The 1,954-nt window shown below is 32.4% G+C and overlaps 1 protein-coding gene across 1 annotated transcript; it reads right to left on the minus strand.

The window, feature by feature from the left end:
- Positions 1-548: 548 nt before the first annotated feature.
- On the minus strand, positions 549-1,539 carry LOC129235512 (sex determination protein fruitless-like). The gene has a single exon (XM_054869399.1). The coding sequence runs from the start codon at positions 1,475-1,477 to the stop codon at positions 1,304-1,306; it is 174 nt and encodes a 57-aa protein (XP_054725374.1). The 5' UTR covers positions 1,478-1,539; the 3' UTR covers positions 549-1,303.
- Positions 1,540-1,954: the final 415 nt, after the last annotated feature.

The following is a 1,954-nucleotide window of genomic DNA, read 5'->3' on the forward strand; positions in this document are numbered from 1 at the left end:
GCATAATAATATAAATATTATTAAAAATATGACTAATTATAAGTAAGATATTATAGAAAATTTTTTATTTTTCATTTTTTTCGCAGTCTTAGTTGCTTCTTTTGATTTTTTGTTTTCTTATTCCTTATGTTAGTTTTTGTATTAATTTTTTTTTTTACATTAAACCTTTTTCATTTCTTACTGCATGAATTTCCGTATGTATATTGTTTCTTTATTGTATTTATGTAGCTATGATTCTAGTTACTCTAAGCTTGTAGGTGATAGAGTTCTTTACATGAACAACAGCAAATTTGCAAGAATCAGTTAATGCTACGTCCACATTTGTTGATGTCGGTAAATTATTAAAGTATGCGCTGAGATGCGGTTGTTTTTTATTCAATTTAATTGTTTTATTACACATTTTTATTTTATTACACAAATTTAATTAATTATTTTATTGCATAAAATATGATATTCAACGCAAAAATTGAGCTAAATTTTTTTTTTTAATTTTTTTTTGTAATTTTTTCTGCTAATTATAGCATATTTACATACTGGTATTGCTTATATTACAAACCGCTAGAATTTTTCATGCCATTTCGGCCATTGAAATCTGCATCTAATTAATTTGCGAGCTCCACATATGCGCTTATGTCTGTATGTACTCGTAAATATGCATGTAAACTTATTCTACCAACCAAAATTTATTAACTATTTCTCCATTTCTTTACCTATTTACATATTTCACGTAAATTCATACGTACGAGCATAGGTGTGTGTGTGAGTTATTGTAAAACGTTTAAAATTCTCATTTATATTTACGTATACGCAAGTTGCCTTCAGGCTTTTAAGGTGAGTTTGTTAAAGTTGCTCGCTTTATGGAATTTTGTTTGTAAAATTTTTAAGCAAATTTTTTGACTATGAAATATCCAGCTTTAAAGTGTGGCTGGTTTTAAATTTTTAACTAGAAAATTAATTTCTTTAAAAATTCGTTCAAAGAGGTTTTTAAGCAAATGTTGATTGTGGTGCGCTCCTTCATTTTTCGTTTCGCCAAATATCTCACGACATTTGATTGATGTTGATTGAAGATATGCGTTGGAGGAGAGACAAACTGATACAATTTCGTATGGAAAGTTGGAGATTTTCGAAAGACGTTTAATTACTTGACTTATTTTCTTGCTTTCTTTTTTCTATTTTTTTTTTTTTGCTTCGTTGGCTTTCTTTTGTTTGGCGGCCTGACCACCTCTTTTTTGATTTAAGTTTTTGGTTTTTTTGGGGGTTTCGTTTTTATTTATTTTTTTCTTTTGCGCCGCTTGGCGTAACCTTACCTCGGCGGCGGCGGCGGTGGTGGCGGCACTTGTGATCGACTCGACGTCTGCAAATCGAGCGCCGAAGTGCTGTTAATGGGACTGTCACCATGTTGCGGACGCAGCGTCGTTGGTGGCGCACGAATTTGAGCGTATGGATTGTCGAAGAAACCTTGTGACATTGCGAGCATTTTGCGCGGCTACTTTCGTTTACAACTTAGTTTGAAACCAGCGTGTTGTTGTTGTATGGTTAGTTGATGGACGTTTGCTGTAATGAAAGAAAACAAAAGCGAATAAATATTATATTATAGCGAATATATCTATATATATTATAATTATAGTTTGTATTTTTAAAATAATTAGCAAAATAAAGCTGAATTACTACTTTTTTGTGCACTAGCCTGCCATCCCATAGGTTGTGGGTTCTAATCCCACGTAAAGCACGCTCCTCGCACTTTTCAAAATTTACCTACTTCCCCTGTTTCTAAAAAAAAAAAATAAAAAAAAAAAATCATTCTTCAACCCCGAAAAGTTATCCTTTCCATCCTTACTCCCGCACAAAAGTCAACGCATTACTTGCATTGCGGCTGCTAAAACCAGCAAAAAACAAAAAAAAAGACACAGTTACATATTGCATCAGTGGCGCCAGCGAGAGGAAGCAGGCAATC

The sequence above is a fragment of the Anastrepha obliqua genome, chromosome 1 (assembly GCF_027943255.1).
Source record: "Anastrepha obliqua isolate idAnaObli1 chromosome 1, idAnaObli1_1.0, whole genome shotgun sequence".
In the NCBI taxonomy this organism is placed as follows: Eukaryota; Metazoa; Arthropoda; class Insecta; order Diptera; family Tephritidae; genus Anastrepha; species Anastrepha obliqua.